The 19982-nt window shown below is 41.0% G+C and overlaps 1 protein-coding gene across 1 annotated transcript in view; it reads right to left on the reverse strand.

The window, feature by feature from the left end:
• MYCBP2 (MYC binding protein 2) overlaps window positions 1-19982 on the reverse strand; it is a gene marked incomplete in the record, with an annotated part of 5088083 nt that overhangs the window by 1267637 nt on the left and 3800464 nt on the right. Inside the window, 1 exon segment of the mRNA XM_044072904.1 lies at window positions 15317-15391. Within this exon segment, the coding sequence (XP_043928839.1) occupies window positions 15317-15391 (75 nt within the window).

Raw genomic sequence — 19982 nt, forward strand, 5'->3', positions numbered from 1 at the left:
GTACCACTGAATCTTCCTCATTTCAAGTCTGATAAAGTGTCATGAGAATTGTTCATGTCATGTATCCTACGGCTCTCAAATTCTCTCCTGCTGAGATAACATTCAAGGGAAGGAGGTTTTTAAAGTAATGTGGGAGAGAGAGAACCTTGTCTGCAGAAAGAAAAGCTGTCACTGACAGACTATAGTCTGCATCCTAGGAAAATCCAATCCTGGGATAGAGCTAACAAAGACTTCTTGAGGTTCAGAGTGAAACTCAGATTGCTCAGAAAATTCATAAAATCCACATCAGTTAGTAGAATCTTTTGGAAAGGAGCTTTAATAAACAGATTGCCAAGATAATGAAAGATCTGAATTTCCTAAAATCTACAGACAGAGAAGACATAAGCTTACTTTACTTCGTGAATACCCCTAACGCAGTTTAAAGACCAAAGGCTAAAGCAGAAAATTAAAAGTGATATGAAGAGGGAAAAGACCCCATATGCATGTTGGATGAATGGGAGTACTGAAATAAGCATCCTTTGCATCTAATAAAAAGGCCGGTGGAAGTAAAGATTCTAAGGTCAAGGAATTTAGATAAAAAGGGGGCAGACCTTGAGTTACTGAAAAGGAAGATCTGGTAGAAGGGTGCTCTCATACATGTTAACAGCCACAGGTCTTCAGTCAGCTTTGCATCTGAAACTTTCCCAGGTTACCAGTCCCTCACCTTTACCCGTAATACTATGGAAACTAGCTACTGGAAGTGGGAAAAGTTACACTTTTAGTAGTAAATTTCATGCTAATGAGCTGCCCAGTTTTTTTGGGCCATTTATACACACTTTTCAAGAGTCTTTGTCCAGATTTTCAATGTCTGCAGATTGACAGGTATGTTTCAGGGGGAAACTAATTTTGCAGGGATAGTGGGAATAACAATGTGGGTATGTGGGATAAGGTTTAGCACTAAATTTGTCTTCTAATATACTAGCTATATCCTTAGGATCAAAATGTGTGATATTGCTATGCATCAGCTCACTGTTAAATATTGTGATGAATATGTTTGACAATATATAACTGATATTTATATCACACACGTAAGTGTCTACTGTATATTTTATAATGCCTTATGGCCCAGGAAAGGGCCGAAAAGGGTCTTGTTTCAGTCCTCTAACCCAGCTATAGAACTTCAAATAAATAAATATGCAACATATAATATACGTAACACAAAGACATATAATATCTATGTCTTAATTTATGTAAATAAACATCATTTTTATGCATCATTCCTTAATTTCCTGACATATCAAAGTAGACTTTTTTGTAAGTTATAACGATTTTATACAATAGTGGAATATTATTATGTTCCCAGTGAACCAACTGATTCATGCTAGATAAGGTTCTAGGAAAATTCTCCCAAGGGACTAACAGAAGAAACACTCTTCTCAGAACCTGAAAGTCTAAGTCATTCCTGTCTAAACCAACTAAGACAAGAGAATATAAATGTTTAACTTTCTGCTTCTTTTTGACCAGAATTTCCACAGCAGCAGACCAACCCATGTCAGGCACATCACCCCTAGGGATAGTTATACCAGTCTGGCTAGATAGAGAGGCATTTCCTGTTCCTTCCTCTGGGACTGACAAGAATGGTTCTCCCATGCCCACCAAGGACTTTCTAACAGCCACAGAGGATGCGTCTAACCTCAGTTAATGGTGAATGAAGGGACTACATCAAAAGGAACCAACACAGAAGATGAAAGGTCTGACAAACCAGAAAAGGCCACAGCAGAGTAACCCATCTGTGTCCAAGACAGATTTATAGTCTGCAGAAGAGGCAAAGACCTTCTGGAAATTTTCTTCTTTTTGTGGCTGAAGGGAGGAAGAACCAAGGAACTGGTAAGTTGTTCTATGGTGAAGCTGAAAATGAAGACTGAATCCTGGGTAAGACAAACAGCAACAGTCTATAAAAGAGGTAAGTAACAAAAAAAGTAGTGTTTTCACAAATCAAACTCCATAAAAAGCACAACATACAAAGGTTTTCAGCAGAAAAAACAGATAATTTATAGTTTTTACAACTTTTTTTGTTTTTTACACAAACGGATAAAAAAAAGTAGCACTTCACTTTTAAAAGTGGAAAAGTCATGTGAAATTCCAATAAAACACACTTTCCAAGTTTAAGTTATTTTACCGAAAAAAGTTAAGTCTCTGTCAAAAATTAATAATGCATAATGTTTTTACCGAATGGAACTTATCAGTCCAGCAATTGAGAAATGCTAGCTTACAGTTGAACCCTGAAAGCCTGCAAGAGGAGTGCTCTTTCAGCAGTAGGAAACCTCTGAAGGGCTTGGCACCCAAATCTTTGATTTTATTTAGCTTTTCTTGAGCTGTCAACAGTTTGGGAGTGTGGGAGGTGCCCCTAGTCTCTGGAAGCTTACAGCTAAGGCTCATGCAGCAGGTATAAATGATGACAGGGTTGGGAGGGTGGCTTAATGGTTTAAGTGTTTGCCTTACAAACACAAGGCACAGGATTTGAGTCTCACAAGGGATAACTGGCTAGGCTTAAAATGGCTTGCAAGGGCAGTTAGCTTAGTACTAATCTATGAATCTGAGAGAAATTGCTGGGGAGATGCAGCTAGCGATGAAGAAATAACTGAGGTTGTTAAGGATGATTTGGATCTCCTCTGGCTCCAAGTTATGGTAAATGGCTATCTGACATGAGGAGGTGAAGTTTCTGAGAAATACACATTCTCCCTGCAGTTACCCAAGGGCATGAAGGAGTAAAAGTTGACAACCCTGATATAGAGGGGCATGCTGTCATTACAATGAAACCATATGTCAATAACTACACTCACATGAATGTGTTCTAGTTGCAAGCCCTCAGGTTTTATTTAGCATTTTTCTATTTACCTTATTAGTATTGAATGGTGCCACCATGATGTTTCCAAATTTTGGTTTGAGTTTGCCATATAGGAATGATCAGTAGGGAGAGACTGCCTAATAAAGGTACTAAAAAGAAAACAAAGGCTATAGTTAGTAATGTGGAAGCCCTGGTATAAGAGGTGTACGGAATCCCTAGTGAAACAGAAGTCTTGTCCACTGGCTCATTTTAAGCTGACACATGCTGGATCTCCTTAAAAGGACACCAACTACTTTGCCAATAGTTAAAGCCAATTAACTTGCCTTGGTAGCTAGCATCTCTCTTGGCAAAGGCAAGATGCTACTCAAAACCATTGTTTTTACTGCCTCTAAACACATGCATAGTAAGTTCCATAATGATTCTCTAAATGTCGCTCTGGGTGGAGCACCTCAGGTCATTCAATCCCACATGGGCCACCAGTAGATCACAGTCATATTTACTTAGTTTAATGGGTCTAAGGCTCCTTGGGACATAATGTAACCTGGCACTAGGTAAGCAGCTTACAATAACACAGATTTTGTCCTTTATTTACTTGTTTCTGTGGCTTACACAGTGTCTCATCTACCTGAACAGATATAGATGTCAGTTTTCTTTCTTCACCAAATATATTAGCCTCTAGTATGGCTTCATGGCACAGCAGGAAGAAAAAACTAACGGGAATCTCAGACAACCAGGTTTCAATTAATGGCACCAGCACTGGAGGAGCCAGGCAGGAAGGGAGTGAAGAGGCGTGATTCAATCACCTCTCTCTCTCTCTCTCTGAGAGTGTTTGTGGGGGGGGGGGGGTTGATGCATTCTCAGGAAGCACACAGGGTAGTCTGACTTCTCTGGTGGAGACTAGAGAAACTACCTCCCATACTTGAGGTTGGTGAGTGGGGTTGCTTGCTTGCTTGATGGCATGTATCCCTTGCAGAAAGAGGGACCACTCGTCAACATCAATCCACTGAATGCCCCATCTTTCTCACTGCACACAAGCATACATGGGAGGTAGGGCATCAGAAAAAATACACAAACACCACTGATAGCTTCCTTAATGATGGCTCCTCCTATCTGACCCTTACTGCAATGAGGAGGAACAAATAGGCTGACTGTCTGGAAGTGAGCTGATTACTGGAAAGCAGAAGGAGTGAAGTGTAACAAAAAAAAATCCATGCATCTCTGCTGTTGAACTGAACTAGAAAGGCTTGTGTGTCTTTCGACAGTTTCTAGACATTAACACGGTTAACTTGCTCTAGTCTTCTCTTACCAGTCTGTTTAACGCTGTAGTTTACATCAATGTTAGATACAGCTAAAAAAAATTTTAAAGAAGAGGAGTGCTAGGAAGTGGAGTTGCTCTTGACTCTGACTTTTCACTAGAAAACTATAAAGCTTGGAGATCATCTGTTTAAGAGCAGAAAGATCACCCTCTAACAGATGCTTAGTGGCTAGCCTATCAAACAATACCCCAGAAAAGTGTGCACTGATACAGAAGGATTTTCAGCACATCTTTGTCTGACTGAACCTTCAACACAACAGCAGAAGTGTAATTAGTGGGGTACGACAGGGATTATTTTTCGGCCCTCAACTGTTTGGCATTCAGACACCCAAGCCAATATCCAAGACATGTGGCTGACCAAATTTGTTAATGACTGTAAGCTAGGTAGGCAGTATTATCCATTCATCCACTGATACTAAAATGATCCAAAAAGAGTTGGAATATGCACATGCCTATTGCACTGAAAACGGTTACGGCCAAATACAAAACAGTGCTGCATAGCAGTGTTTGTCAAAAATGCTATTTTCACCTTGTATGTTGTAAATGGAGCTTCTCTTCAGACAAATACAGTCATAACAAACCTGGGTAATATGTGAATGACAGTCTTCTCATTTGATCATCACATTTCCACCATAGTCAGAAAATCTTTCTATCGAGACTAGATAATTTACTAGGGAATATCATCACTATCCAAATAACTCATCTTACCACAGTAATGTTCCCTTGTCTGATCCATCAGTAACTACACATTGGTCTCTTTGGTATGTGCAATTCCATGCATATGGCTCCACTGGAACAAAGAAAATTAAATGCCTTAAATCCTTCAACTATCCCAACAGATTAACACAACTTTCCATACACTCAGTAGCCTATTTGCTGCTCCAAGATGATGTGTGTCAATTTTCAAGCTGTGAAAGACCAAATTGTATTTGACCTCCTATTTCTTCACAAAACCAGCAGCTCTACAAACACCTACACTAAGGAGCTACAGCTATACTAACAAACAAGACTCTCTGGAAGGATAGGTCCCTAACAACATATTCTCAGGCTATGGAGTAAGTTACCAGTACAAATCAAGCAAAGCACTACTTTACCTACCTTTAAGCCTTGTCTTGATGACTGGAAGGGTAGACATATATTTGTACCAGGGTTATAATGTATGGCCATACCCAGTTTAGAAGAAGAGCACTTACTAAGTGTTTATAAAGGGTCACAAGAACATTTACACAAGTTTGCTTAAAGATGTATATGGGTAGTCATCATATGGCTCCAATAATCACTTGCATAGTATTTCTTCTATGCTACTATGTTCCTAACCATCAATGGAATCAGACTACTTTAACTTATCTGATAAAGGAAGTGCTAAACAAGAATATTCAGTGGGATTTACTCATGGACTAGCAGCAAAACAAAGCAAGTACAGCACGTCAGTAAACTAATGGTATAAACGTATACGGATCTAAAGAGGTCTTTGAACTATCTAGATCACTGCAGTGGAAAGATCCTGAGCATCTTCAAGTGAAGGAAGAGTAATCGAAGACATCAAACCCAATTCCCACCCTGCAGACGTCTTTCAATGGTGAGAGGAGATGATGAAAGTCGAAAAATCTCACACAATGACAAAAACAAGTCTCTTGCTCATTTTGGGCCTTTCCTCTGACAATGAATGCTTGCACATTCTCTGACTTTTTCCTCTACATGAAGAAAAGGAAGAAAGATACTGATTACACCACTTTTTTTTTTTTTGCATTTCTCAATGGAAACCTTTAGAATTGTTCATGCCCTAACAAGAGTGATTACATTACACTCTTTGCAAGATATGCAAGACTTAATACTGTTGGACTTGTGCGTATATATATATATATATATATATATATATATATATATATATATACACACACACACATAAATATATATATAGATATACATATATATATATATATATATATATATATATATATATGTGTATAAGCCACGGTGCTGCAGCTGTAGCATTGTTGCCTCACAGCAAGAGGCTCTCCTGTTCGATTCTCGGCGGGAGCGCCTTGTGTGTGGAGTCTGCATGTCCTACCCGCGGTCGAGTGGCGTTCGAAAGACATGCGTAGAATGGGAGTGCCTTCGTTGAAGGTTAGGCGTCGAGCTGGCACCTCGGCACCCATAAAAAAATCTACTGCCAATCATTAGCAGACCGTAGTTCCGTTGTGGTTACCCCTAACCGGGAAAAGCCGAAAGAAGAACATATATATATATATATATATATATATATATATATATATATATAATGTATGTATGTATATACACACACACTAATATATATATATATATATATATATATATATATATATATATCTATTTATATAGGTTTACATTCATTTAGTCGAGCGCACATTGCTCGATCATGCAGTACACAGAGTTTTATCGGCAAATTTCATAATGTCGAATGGTTGGAATGCAGTAAAAATCACCAAATTCGACATTTCCGACTGCTCTACCACCTAAAGAAGCGCTACCATGGGTCAAAAAGGGGGCGATGTTTTGCGATTCGCAACAAGTGCTATCGCTTTTTTTTGAGGTTTTGCTGCACTGCTTTTGGCAATAACCCGATCGACCATCCACCGGCTGATCAAATGCATGCATACTATTTTATATATATATATATATATATATATATATATATATATATATATATATGTACACACACACACGTGAGTGTGTGTACATATATATATATATATATATATGGCTCTACTTCAGTTTACCAAATTAAAATATGACCAAAATTGAAAACAATGAGACACCACCACCAAAATGGCACAACAATGAACGTTCACAAACCTGAAACTTAAGACATTGAAAAATTAGCTGCGGACGCTATACATAATTTTTTTTTTTTTTTTTGGATCTTCGTAGCTTTTAAATGGAGATCACAGTACAGTGAGGATCAGGAAATTCACCCTTTTCCCCTCTGTAATGTAATTTTGGAGTTGGTATATATAATTTGCAGGGGGGGGGGGTTGTAGGCCGGCTTGTACCCCTGCAAAAACATAGAAAAAGGTTATGAAGCTTAATAGAACACCAAGTTCATCACTTCATTGGAATGATTATCATCCAAGAAAGTACTCTGTGTTTGTCGCAGAAATTGCTGTAAATCACAGTGCAGTTTAAAGGGACAGACGTCTAATTTCTCCTGCAGTGGACGGAATGTGTTTGTTTCAGTCTTGCAAATTTCACTTTTGTGAACATTCGCTGTTCTGCAGTTTCAATGTTGTTGTTTCATTCTTTTCAGTTTCAGTCATATGTTAATTCAGTAAACTAACTTAGATGCATATATACACACACACACACATATATATATATATATATATATATATATATATATATATATATATATATATATACATCTGTACACACACTTTGTGTGTAGCCTAAAAAAAGGCTTATGAATTCTCTGAGAAGATTTATCCAGAGAGTTTAAAAAACAGCACATACTGAGAGCAAAAAAGAAGTTATGTACTTACCATAGCGTTCCATGTTTGTAGTCCATCTCACCCTTCATTCTTTACATATGGGATTGGAGCCGATCCCCGGCTCCGACTCGGCCTATTTACAAGCTGGAAGACTTCTGGTTGGCTCGTGGCTAGGTAGGTGCACCAGTACAATCCCCAGATCTTGTTTGCTGCTGACTAGAAGAAATAACAACAACAAACAGACAGAAGCCAATATTAAAAGGTCTCCATACATAATGACATTTATATTTTTCTGTCTCCAGGTACTTCCAGGATGGGGGCAGGAGGGCGGGTTCGTAATAATGAAGGGTGAGATGGACTACAAACATGGAACGTTATGGTAAGTACATAACTTCTTTATGTTCTGTAGTCCTATCTCACCTTCATTCTTTACATATGGGACAGCGTCCCTAGCACCTTATTCTTGGGTGGCTCAAGGAAAAATACTCCTGAGTACTGTGGAACCAAAAGCTGCTCTACCCTGGAGGTTAAATCCACTTTGTAATGAGTAATAAAAGTGTGAGGGGTAACCCACGTAGCAGCTGCACAAATATTATCAAATGGGACCCTGGCTTGAAAGGCTGCAGAGGTAGACTGAAATCTGGTAGAATGAGCCTTGATTTTAAAGGGTAAAGGTTTACCCTCAGAATTGTAAACATAAGATATACAGCTAGAAATCCAGTTAAAAAGAGTCACTTTGGAAACTGGTAAGCCCAACCTGGATTCGGAAAAGGAAATGAATAATTGATCCGATTTTCTGATGTCTTTAGTCCAGTGCAAATAAAAACGTAATTGTCTATGGACATCCAGCTGGTGAAACCTGTACTCAGCTGCACTGGAGTGATTTGGAAAGAAAACCGGAAGTTCTATGGACTGATTCAAAGTGGCATAGGAACAGACCTTGGGGACAAAGGAGGGATTAGTACGAAGGGATGCCCTGTCTTTATGAAACATCAGATAAGGTGGTTTAACAGACAAAGCTTGCAATACTGACACCCATCTGACAGACGTGATAGCCACCAAAATCAACATCTTCCACGACAAAAACTTCAAAGAGGATGAATGAGAAGGCTCAAAGGGCGGAGATGTTAATTTAGATAACACAAAATTTAAATCCCATGAGGCCAGAGGCTCTTGAACAGGTGGTCCTAAAGTGGCACCTTTAAGGAAGGTTTTGCACAGTTTAAAAGACATCAAGTTAGAATCTGGGAAACCTAGATGAAAATTTTAAATCAATGCCAATTGAACTCTGATAGTGGCAGCCACAGAACCTTGGTGAAAAAGTTCAGAAAGAAATTCCAAAACCACTGGAATGGAGGCAGTGTAGGGGTCAACATCCATTTTCTCCGCCCAAAGAGAGAATCTTTTCTATTTACTGGAATCTAGTCTCCTAGTGGAAGGTTTATGAGAAGACGTAAGGATATGAGTAACGGAAGGTGAGAAGTCGTGAAGACTGATTAGGGATGGAACTGGAGCAGCCACGCTGACAAATTGAGGGTGTGTAAGGAGGGGTGAAGCGAACCTGACATGTGCGTCAACAGGTCTGGAACTGGGTCCGGAATCCAAGGGTCATCCAGGAGAAGAGGTCCTAGGAAGGGGAACCAAACCTGACAAGGCCAGTAAGGAGCAATAAGGATCAGTTTGCTTCCCAGTTGTTTCACTTTCTGAATCACCTTGGGAATGAGAGGAAAGAGAGGAAAAGCATACAGGAGACCCAGGGGCCAATCATGAACAAGTGCATCTCTGGGTGACTTCCTCGGAGGGGGGATGAGGTAAAAGTAGCTGCTGCATTTGCCACTGATTGGGCTGGCAAAGAGATTGCAGCAAGGCTGTCCCCACCTGTGGAAAATCTGTTCCGCTGTTCCCTGTTTCAGACACCACTCATGAGGCATCAGGATCGCCCGGCTGAGCTTATCAGCTATCACGTTGGTCGCCCCTGGAATGTGCGTTGCCACCAGAAAATGCTAGGAAGATATCACCCATCCCCAAACTCGCATGACCTTTCGACAAAGTGGATAAGATCTGGTTCCGCCCTGTTTGTTGATATACCATACTACCACAACATGTTGCCTGATTGTATTGCAGTAGTCCCCGGAGGCAGAAGGGTGTGGAGTGCTTGCAACGCCAAGAGCACCGCCCTCATCTCTAGAATGTTAATATGCAGGTGAGCCTCGTGATCTTGCCATGTGCCTTGGACAGTCCTGCCAAGATAATGCCCCCCCCATCTGTGAGGCATCCGTGGTCACAGTGGCAACGGGTTGGTGAGGAACAAATGAAGCGCCCGTGGTCAGTTGATTGGTTAGTGAACACCAAAGGAGGTCCTTCTTGCAAGACTCTGTCAGCAGAATGTGATGGGATAATGGAAGGTGCTGAAAGGACCATTGAGACGATAGAAGCCACTGAAGAATTCTCATGTGTAACCTGGCTAGTGGCACTAATAGTATGGTGGAAGCCATGGTCCCAAGCAGTTGCAGAACAATCTTGGCTTTGGCCCTTCGTAAGGGGAGAAGACGCTGAATTTGAAGAACTAGGTTCTGTGCCCTTTTGGCAGGAAGACGAGCCACCATGTTTACTGTCTATCGCTGCGCCTATAAAAATCACAAATTGAGAGGGCAATAAGGCAGATTTTTCCCAGTTTATAGAGATTCCCAGCTGGGCACAAAGCTGAATAGTAGCATCCCTGTTCTGAAGGAGTGGATGCCTGGTGGGGGCAGTCAGGAGCCAGTCATCCAAACACGGAAACACCTGGAATCCTCGACATCTCAGGTGAGTTGTCACTACTGCAATACATTTGGTGAACACCCTGGGGGCTGTGGTGAGACCAAAAGGCAGAGCATGGAACTGGAAGTGACTGGCTCCCAGCCGGAAGCATAGATAACTCCTTGACACCCTGTCCATTTTTATGTGGTAGTAGGTGTCTTGGTGATCTATTGAGCACATCCAGTTGTCTTTCCCTAACAACAGGAGTATAGAGTATAGACTGCAGTGTTATCATCCGGAACATGTCCTTCTTTACTGATTCGTTCAATCTGCTGAGGTCCAGAATGGGCCTCCAGTCCCCTGTACGTTTTGGTACTAAAAACTGGAGTAAGTTCTGGATCCTATTTGGTCTGCTGAGATGGTTTGGATGACTCTTTTTGACAGCAACTTGTTGACCTTCACAGTTGCCTGATCCCTGTGACTGGGGTGGAACATCTGGGATCTTTTTGGGAACAAGGGGTGGAAGAGAAAAGGGTTTGACATAACCTCTGGTAATAATTCTTTGTACCCACTTCTCTTGGGTGATAGTTAGCCAGGCTTCTGGATACAAAGAAATGTGACCCCCGACCGGCCTCAGAGAAGCACAGCCCCACATCAGGAGTGCTGGTAAGGCTGGCCCCAAAAGGAATCGTAACCTCCCTGGTTTTCCGAACCGCCCCTGCCTCTAGGGCGACGTTTACCATTTCCTCCTCCTCCTCTGCTTCTGAAGGAAGAGTCACCCTGTGCTTCCTGGAAAAACCTCTGGGACTTCTTGAACCACATCTTACCGCCCCTCTGACCCTTAGGGTATGGTCTAGAGGGGAACAGTAATACGTACTCCCACGGCAGAGTGTTTTTCCTTCTTGCTCGCACCGGGTGAGAGTGTCCTTTACCTTGGATCCAAACAATGAGGACCCATCAAAGGGGGCGTTGGTAAAGGTAGACTTAAATGGTTCCGCAAAATTACACAAACGCATCCAGGAATGACACCTCAGACAAATTCCTGAACCCGCTGCTCTACTTGCTTCATTGGCCGCATACGAAATAAGCCACATGGAAGAGTTAACGACAGAGTTCAAGGTGGACAGCTGGGCAGAAACCTTGTCAGGGACTCCCTCAGTACATGTACCTTGTAAAGAGTATCCTAACTCTATAAGATCATCTCTCTGAAGCCTCGTAAAGTGAGTAAGGTAATTCAGCGATCTAAGGGTAAATGCCGCTGAAGAAAAGATACGCTTCCCGTATCTGTCCATCGTTCGAGACTCCTTATTCGGCGGATGAGCAGAAGTCGTCTCAGCTAGCTCCTTCTTAGTGGCCGCCGCCACCACCATGACATCTACAGGCACACCTTTAGATAAAAAGTCTTTTCCTGGAGGGGAAGAAAGGAACTTGTTCGGTCTCCTGGGGACTGGCTCCACGCCATCAGGAGTATCCCACACCTTTCGACTAACTAAATCCATCGGTTCGTCAAAAGGTGGAGACATCCAAGAGGCAGAAGGTTGAGACTCAAAAGCCTTCAGGTACACCGACTCCTCATCAGAAGGGGTGACAGTGGGCCAGCCGCATCTCTGTTTAAGGATCTCCAGAATGTCTATGAAGGAGTCATCATCAGAGGACGACTTGGGGGACCCTTCCGACTCCTTGAGGTCAGTGTCAGATTTCATCCTGACTCATCCTTGGAGTCGACATGCTTCCTCTTACAAGTCCTTTTCCATGGGGGTTCCTCAGAAGGACATTCCAGGGAGGTCTCGGAAGAGTGGGGGCCACCAGCTGGTGGTTCCTGAGGCTGGGGGTCTCTGCTGCCACTGGAGGGAGTAGGAGCTGAGACGGAAGTAGGTGCTATAGGGGGAAGAGTGCCGGTACCTTTGGTTGGAGCTGATGATTGGGACAGCACACTCCTCATAATCTTGAATGCCGACCTCTCCAGCTCTGAGGAGACCAAGGATGCCATCGGCTCCGAGATAGACGCAGGGTCCAAACTTACCCTAGCCAATGCGCCGAGAGGAAGACTCGGAACCAAAGAAGTTCGGTTCCAAGCATCCCTGTCGGGGCCAACTGGACAGCTTTGGCCCCTGGACACTACGGACAGCACCGAAAGTGTCGAAGCAGAACTCAGTTCTGAAACAGTCACAAGGGGAGCTGGGGCCGAAGATTCCACTGGTGGTACCAAGCACTCCGGCTCCAAAAGACCAGCATGGTTCGGAGGAGGAATGAACACAGAGGGATGAACGGTCTCAAGTGGCTCCGGAACCGACTGGGTTGTTGCCAACAACAATTTAGGCAAAGCAGACAACTTCAAAAGTCTCAGCACTACCCTCTCCTCATCTTCTTCTGATAAACTCCTGGAAGACCTGGATGACATAGTAGGAGACTGAGATCTCGAAGGTAAAGGAGACTTCAATAACAAGGAGGCCAGTAGAGGGTCCATAGATCGGCTCCGAGAAGCAGTCTCAATAGTCTCAGCGGTCGGCTCCGAAATACTTAGAACCGACCCTGCAACAACAATGCCGCTCTCAGTCGGCTCCGAGGTCTGTGGAGCTGATGAGACAGTTTTTGCAACTTTAAGAGGTGGCTCCGAGACACCAGCCGGTGCTGGGGAGGCCCTCTTAGAAGATTTTGACTTTCCTTTGTTAGATTTAGAGGATGATAAGGAACTATACAAATCTTCCTCGAAGGAAAGTTTAAGACCACCTTTTAGGATTAGCTTGTTCTTCCCTTCCTGCAACACCCTAGGACTAAATGCATGACAAAATAAACAGGTCTCCTGCAAATGGATGGCCCCTAAACAGTAAATGCAGTTACCGTGACCATCCGTTATAGACATTTTTTGAGAGCACTTAATACATTTCTTAAAGCCAGATGGCTTATGCTCCTTACTCTCTTTAGACATTCTATGGGTATAAGACACACGCACACAGAGAAAAGGAGTAGGAGGAGGACTAGGTCCTCTAATTTAAACGGGCCTAGCCCTGCAGGAAGGAAAAGACACCACGAGGACTAGGTCCTCTAAGTTAAATGGGCCTAGCCCAGGCAAAGAAGGGATAGGGTCTTCTAACTGAAACAGACCCAAAAGTTAGGGAAAGTAAGAAATTATCACACACTTAAGAGGAACAGTAATGAGTGAAAATGCAGAAAATCAGACTTATATCAAGCACAAACAGCACGTAGTCTTGGTATCAATATCAACAATCCAACGATGCTAACAACAAGCTAAATAATTGGTCTAAATAACAAGCGGAAACCCGCCAACACTCTATCAAAACACACAGAATAATAGTGCACAAAAGGTGCCTATGCTAATCCAAACTAGGAACACCAGTACACGGGATACCAACGAAGTAAGAAAAGACCAAAGGCCATAAATTGCACCAAATGGCGCAAATAAAGCTAACAACTCTAATAACAACTACAACAACAACTAGCGCTACCTGATTACTATAAGCGGTAACAGTTTTAACTATATTAAACTATTCTAAACTAAACAGCCAAGAAATTTTAGTAAAAGTGGAAAAAATGCAATCACTTAGCCAGAGCCAAAGAGAAGCACAACCGAACTCGTTGACGTGGCAAACGAGATCTGGGGATTGTACTGGTGCACCATGGGATACCTACCTTGCCATGAGCCAACCAGAAGTCTTCCAGCTAGTAAATAGGCCAAGTCGGATCGGCTCTGATCCCATATGTAAAGAATGAAGGTGAGATAGGACTACAGAACATCATATGTTATTAAACAACACGACATGGCAAAGCAAATTCCAGTCCTTACAACACAAAATGGGTGGAGAAGAACTAAGGAAAATGAAGTTAGGTATGGCTTTGGCGTCCACCCCCAATCATCAGTATCAAGAAACAGCTCATAGAAGGGAGGATCAAACTCACTGGAACAGGTAGAAAACTGCTGGCAAGGAGAAAGATCTGCCAAACAGGATGTTCATAAGAAGGTTAAAACATACTGGCTGAGAATACTTTGAAGAAAACACTTTGATTATGTCCCTGCTAGGGAACACCTGGGAGTGCTAGTTACTATGCAAGCATAGTCAAGAGGGTAGCAGAGCTCTCTCTTTTAGAAGAGTATATACCACTACTACACTCTCAAAATGAACATGTTTGTGTCTTGTTTTATTCATTGAATAATTGAATGAAGATGAAAGATAAGGGTGTTCCTCTTCTGATACGAGTCAATAGTTTAAAAAAAGTCACACAAAGTACTCAAATGTAAAATTAAATTAAATTACTGGTGCATTATCTCACTGCAGGCAAACCATCCAGATCATGCAACAATTTTGTTAAGTTTTTGACATTTAGAGAGAATAAAGGCTTTCAAGTTAGATAAGTTCTGCTTATCAAACTGACCCTGAAGTCCAATCTAGCTGAAATTTTTAGTAGGCTCTTATTCTTTGAAAAACGTTAGCACACTTGACATTATAATAAGCAAGTGAAATAAGGGCTCTGAATTCTGGTGTATGATTTAAAGAAAAAAAATCTCAGCAACTGCTGCATAACTGAGCAAACATGTCCATTCTGCTCCAAAATTAATTATCAGTACTACCTACAGGCATAAGTGTGTATTTTTTTTTTTTTGGGGGGGGGCTTCATGTTTAGACACAAGTGTCTCTCTCTGCTCATAAAGACAATCGCTAATTAGAATTTTGTTAATCATCATTAGGATGAAAACACAGCCTGTATTTATCTGATGAAAGATTCATATTCATGGTTTCAATTTCTCAGGAATTTCAAAATGTCACAAGCAACAACTACACTCTGAATCAAAACTAGTAACTTAACATTTGTTTTAGAATCTTTCCTAGAAACACAATAAATAAATGGAAACAGGTTTTTAGTTGTAAAATCCATGTTTGTGAAAAAAGTTAGCAAGCAGAACACTTTGAACAATGCCTGAAAAGTTTGAATCCTGGCAAGTTAACTCACCTTGGGACACACAGCTTTGGAAGTCCATGACAAAAAGTCCATATCCCTGACTCCTTGGCTAGCATTAAAGACAGTCTAAGCAACAAAGTTTAGGAAAGTCAAAACAAAGAAAAAAACTAAGGAAATGGTAAAAATCCTACAAATTAGGAGAACTGTTGTCCCAACATTGTGGGATTAAATGCTATGTCACTCTCGTACATTATGCAACTTGCCTAGAACTCAGTAGAGAGAAAAATTGCAATCATTCATTTTAAAATATTAAATATCACAGCATAAATCCATAGGGAAATATATTATATGCATATTAAATATTCTCAGTGGATGTAGTGTGTCATGCTATTTGCCTGCAGTTGATTAAAGGAGGTAGGAATCTTCTGTGGAAAGCTCAGCACACCCAGTCATTGGTTTGCATAAGTGACACTTTCAAATACATACTGCAATGATAAAAAAGAACAATGAACAAAGCAAGAGCATCAGCTGTTTTATGAGTGAATGCAGTCTGCTGCCAGGTTTATTACACATCTGAAAACTACCCAGACCTGTGGGTTTGTGAGTATTCCCAAGATGTAACATCTTCAGATTTATTATATTTCTTCCAAATAACCAGTGAAAAGTAACTGAAAATTAAAATTCATCAGTATGTGAACTATGTTCATCATTCTTTTGCAAAATATGTACTAGTAAAAGGAGGATGAAATGATGTGTATACTGCATTTATGTTAGGAATGGGCAACAGCAGGTAACATACACACAGATGTAGGGAAATTAACTTTTCTAACTTGTGAGTCAACACATCTGCACAAAAAGGGCTAAGCAGCAACTAAATGGCTGCATAAAATATCTTCAATGGATGTCCTCATCCATCTTTTGCACTTTTTTCCTAATTATGAACAGGAATGCAGACCTTTCATTCATAAAACAAATGCAGTTACTCTCAGAATATTATCCTGTAGAGTTACAAGGTTTACTTTAGACAAAGCCTTCATGAAAAGCAATGACAAAGCTATAGGCAGTAAAGCAACAATATGGTGGCTGAGCAACACTGAACAAAGTAAATTAGCACCTCTCTTTGTTCTCTGATTTCAGCAAACACAACATGAACTATTACTTAACATTTTCAGTTTAGGTTAATAGAGCAGCATGCATGCATATGCTGTCTTAAAAGAGATTCACTATGTTTTATAAAATACATAAAAAGCATACTGCACAAAATGATAGTAAAAAACATGCAGTTGTTCTGTCAGAATTGCTTGCCCTTATGCTGCCATTTGTGCAAATCTTCTGTACATATTTAATGATCTGATACAGCAGGCTGAAGCAGACAAGTTGGAGGTTTGCTCATTATTCATAGTTGCAGGCAATTTGCTATTTTTACAGTATACCTAGTATTCTACAGATAATAACTAAAGGGGTTTTCTAGTGTTCTACAAATAATAACTAAAGGGGATTTCTGGCCATGACTGGGCTAAAGAACTTCACATCTGGATTTTTTTAAATCCAGTGTTACTATCTTCAGACACAGTTTTAGACCTGAGGAAACATTTCATAAATCCAAAGTTACAGTTTTAATGTAACTGTATGAAAACTAAATCATACTCATACTGTTCTCTTAAACTGTCAAACCTATTCTGCTAAATACCACAAAATTTATACTTGGCACATCTGTTATTTTATTCTTCACTTTCATACACCCCCAGTGTCTAAATACTTAGAAATCAGCACCACTATGTTTTTGGAGACAACGAATGGAAACATTCTCTGATCTGGAAAAACTTAGGAGCTAGCTATGAAATAACAGCTAAGCACTTACTGTAACAGTAGACCTGGCTTTCTACAACAGATATCTAATGGGTCATCGTCTTCTGACACTGTCAGCTTGGCACTTTTCAAAAAACTTAACTAGCTTCCACTCTCAGGGCACTCAAGGGACTAGAGAAATGTATTAATCAAACACTTCCTAAAAAATATGCTGAAAATGTATATAAAATCTCAAACCTGCCAGAATCACAGGAAAATCTATCACCAGGCAATGGATGGAGAGGCCATTCAGACACATAGGGATGTCAGGGATGAAACACCCAGAGCAAAAAGACTCCTCTAATATCAAATGATATGGTCAGTACCTATCTGCTATTATCTGACATAAAAAGGACTTCTACTTGAGGCAACATCTGGTAAGAACATCATACGAGATTTAAAACCAAGGTAGGATGCCAGATCTGCCAAAGGGAAACTGCTCAAATGCAGGATTCTGAAAAGAGATAGTTAAGGGACCAAAGTCACAAAGCAGTCAAGGAAAAAAAACCTTTTTTCCAACTATGTCCACAGTCTTGAACTTCTTAACTTGTAATAATACTAAAATTATAAAGGACTCAACTGTGGGATGCTTTGTCAGGATGCTACTTCACGCCATTGAAGCTTTAAAGAAAGCAAACACCTTTATGGGGAAGAAAGAGCTGGAAAAGGAAAACTTGGCTGTAAAAAAAAATCCATCCTTATAAGGAGAGGTTCTACAGTGAAGGATAACCCAGGATCATCATGTTCCTTTCCCCCCAAAAAGTAATCAATCACATTAATCACTTGGGAAGAACATGGAGAACTATGCCAGCACAAAGTGGCACGGATAACCCTTAGTGTCTTTTTCTTCTTGAAACACCTATATTGAATTATCACTTGTGACACAGACAAATTACACTCATATAAAAGTAATCAAACTATATTAACGTAACAAACATTATACTTCAGCATATACTGCTATATATCACATTACCTAAGCAATATTGCATAAATTATTCAATTTCTGCCTTTTTTAAACAAGAAACATCTTTATTAAACTATCACTTACTTCATAGGCAATTATACATTTATATAAATGAAAACAAACCAGAACAACAAAATCCTAGCTGCAAGCATTTTACATCACAATCCATACTGACATACTTCCAGTTGCAAACATTATATATCACTTATAATCTACCCAATTTGTCTCACTCAAACATTACACAGATCATTTTAGTCCTGCTGCCTTTTAAACCTCATGCCTTCCTTGTATGTATTGTTCCCACAATTCCCATTTTTTTATCCTATGTAATTTGCTCCTACCCCTTTCTTCTTCTTCTTTCAGCTTTTTTCCTGGTTAGGGGTCGCCACAGCGGATCACCTGTCCGCTCATGATTGGCAGTGGAGTTTTACAGTGTCGAGTTGCCAGCCCGGCGCCCGACCTTCCACAGAAGGCACACACACGCACGCACTCACGCCTAGGGCCAATTAAGAGTGTCCAATCCACCTAGAGCATGTCTTTGGGATGTGGGAGGAAACCGGAGCACCCGGAGGAAACCCACGGGACCACAGCGAGGACATGCTGACTCCGCACAGAAGGCACCCCAGCTGAGAATTGAACCGGAGAACCTCTTGCTGTGAGGCGGCAACTCTAAACGCTGCACCACTGTGGCCGCCCTGCTCCTACCCCTTTCTAAATACCTCAATTCCAGTTGTTTTACCTCTGTTACTATATTCACTAATTCTAGTACAGCTGGTTTAGATTTTGATTTCCATTTTCTAGTAATTGCTTTTTGTTTTGGCAGCCACCATTACTAGACACAGCAAGGCCTTACCATGTCTAGGCAACTCCGATTCTGTATCATAACTCAGAAAAATCATCTTCCTCATCAGACCAATCTGCCTACCCAGCATCTCAGACAGTGCAACTGGCTGGGACTCCTTAAAGTCCACCAGCTCACCACACTCCCAGAAAATATGTTCCCAACTACCTCTTTCCTCCCCTTTCTTCCCCTTCACACCTCCAACATTTGCTGTCTGCCTGAGGAAAATTCTCTGGAGTCTACTTGGAGTATAAAAATATCTATGCAAACATTTCCAGGCAAAAATTCTAAATCTTCTAGATTTTGTTGCATATTTGGGAGACATACATGTATCCTTCCATTGTTTCTTTGTGAATTGCTTATCCAGTCTCTCTTCCCAAACCTTTCTAACCTCCGCTGATTGATTCTTATAGTTATGCAATATTTTATATGCTCTACTAATTATTCCTTCTTTAATGTCAGCTTCTGTTCTAGATTCTATTAAAAACTCTACCAGTGCTGGTCTTTCATTTAGAACTCCCCTACTTCTTTCTCTTTGCCTATACTCTAACATCAATCCCTGATAGGGAAGGCAATCTTTAACCTGCAGTCCAAATAAATTCTTGGTGTCTTCCCATTCTATCATCTTTCCCACTCTAGTTATTTGCTCCCAATACCTTGGTGGCTGCGGTAGTATTGTCGCCTCACAGTAAGACGCTGTCCGGTTCGATTCTCAGCTAGAACATCTTCTGCGTGGAGACATGCGTGAATGGGCGTACCTTCGTTGAAGGTTGTGTGTCAGGGCTAGTAACTCGGCACGTAAAAATCAACTACCAATCATTAGCGGACCGGAGTTCCGCTGTGGCGACCCCTAACCGGGAAAAGCCGAAAGACACAAACAAAACCTTGGTTCCTTTGCCAGTGTTCTCCAGTAAATTCCAGCCCCCTCTTGCCTACTCTGTCTGTATCCCTAATTGCAATCATTCCTATTGGCAGAATCTCCTTTCTCCATTCCTGCATTTTAGTTCTTAGAAAACTTTCTGATACTTTATGGATATAGTATTATGCATAATTAATGTTATTCT

The sequence above is a fragment of the Protopterus annectens genome, chromosome 5.part1, assembly GCF_019279795.1.
Source record: "Protopterus annectens isolate FY-2018-M chromosome 5.part1, PAN1.0, whole genome shotgun sequence".
Taxonomy (NCBI): Eukaryota; Metazoa; Chordata; order Ceratodontiformes; family Protopteridae; genus Protopterus; species Protopterus annectens.